This window comes from Trypanosoma equiperdum (genome assembly GCF_001457755.1).
Source record: "Trypanosoma equiperdum strain OVI genome assembly, contig: ctg_1738, whole genome shotgun sequence".
Lineage (NCBI taxonomy): Eukaryota > Euglenozoa > Kinetoplastea > Trypanosomatida > Trypanosomatidae > Trypanosoma > Trypanosoma equiperdum.
In genome coordinates, this window is record NW_027123769.1 from 448 (window position 1) to 939 (window position 492).

Here is a 492-nt window from a genome sequence, read left to right on the forward strand (position 1 = left end):
CGCTGTGAACTTGGGAAAACTTGTCGCATTGAAGAGAGATGTGCAATACGTCATAGGCGCCGACGTGAATTTACATTTGTGTCTATGGGATAGAGAGGTCCCTCCTGATGCAGGAGGTGAAGCAATGACTACTTGGTGTGTTGATACAGGTTATATTGTAGCAAATACAGCTGACCGCACCAGATATGACTATGCACGAAACCTCGGATCGTCCCCTGACGTAACGCTGAACCGGGAATGTCAAATTATCAATTGGACGGCTACAGAGACACCGGACAGTGATCACTACGTCATCTTATTTCAGTCATCGTCGGAAACGATGAGATCCCGATTGCCCTTGCTTGTCTGGACCGAGCGCTATTCTCTTGAAAGAAAGCCGACTGGGTGAAATTCAATGCCTACACCAAGCAAGAAAGCAAGAAGATCGGAAACTCGGGGAAAATACACAAAAACGCCCCCATTTTAGGTAATATTATCCGGGACGCGACAGTG

The 492-nt window shown here is 47.2% G+C and overlaps 1 pseudogene across 1 annotated transcript in view; it reads left to right on the forward strand.

Moving 5' to 3' along the window:
* Positions 1 to 492, forward strand: part of TEOVI_000807200:pseudogene — a 2396-nt pseudogene that overhangs the window by 446 nt on the left and 1458 nt on the right. The window contains 3 exon segments of the mRNA in view: positions 1 to 2; positions 5 to 304; positions 307 to 492. The exon segment at positions 1 to 2 is cut by the window's left edge and continues 385 nt beyond it; the exon segment at positions 307 to 492 is cut by the window's right edge and continues 39 nt beyond it. Coding sequence covers positions 1 to 2; positions 5 to 304; positions 307 to 492 — 488 coding nt within the window.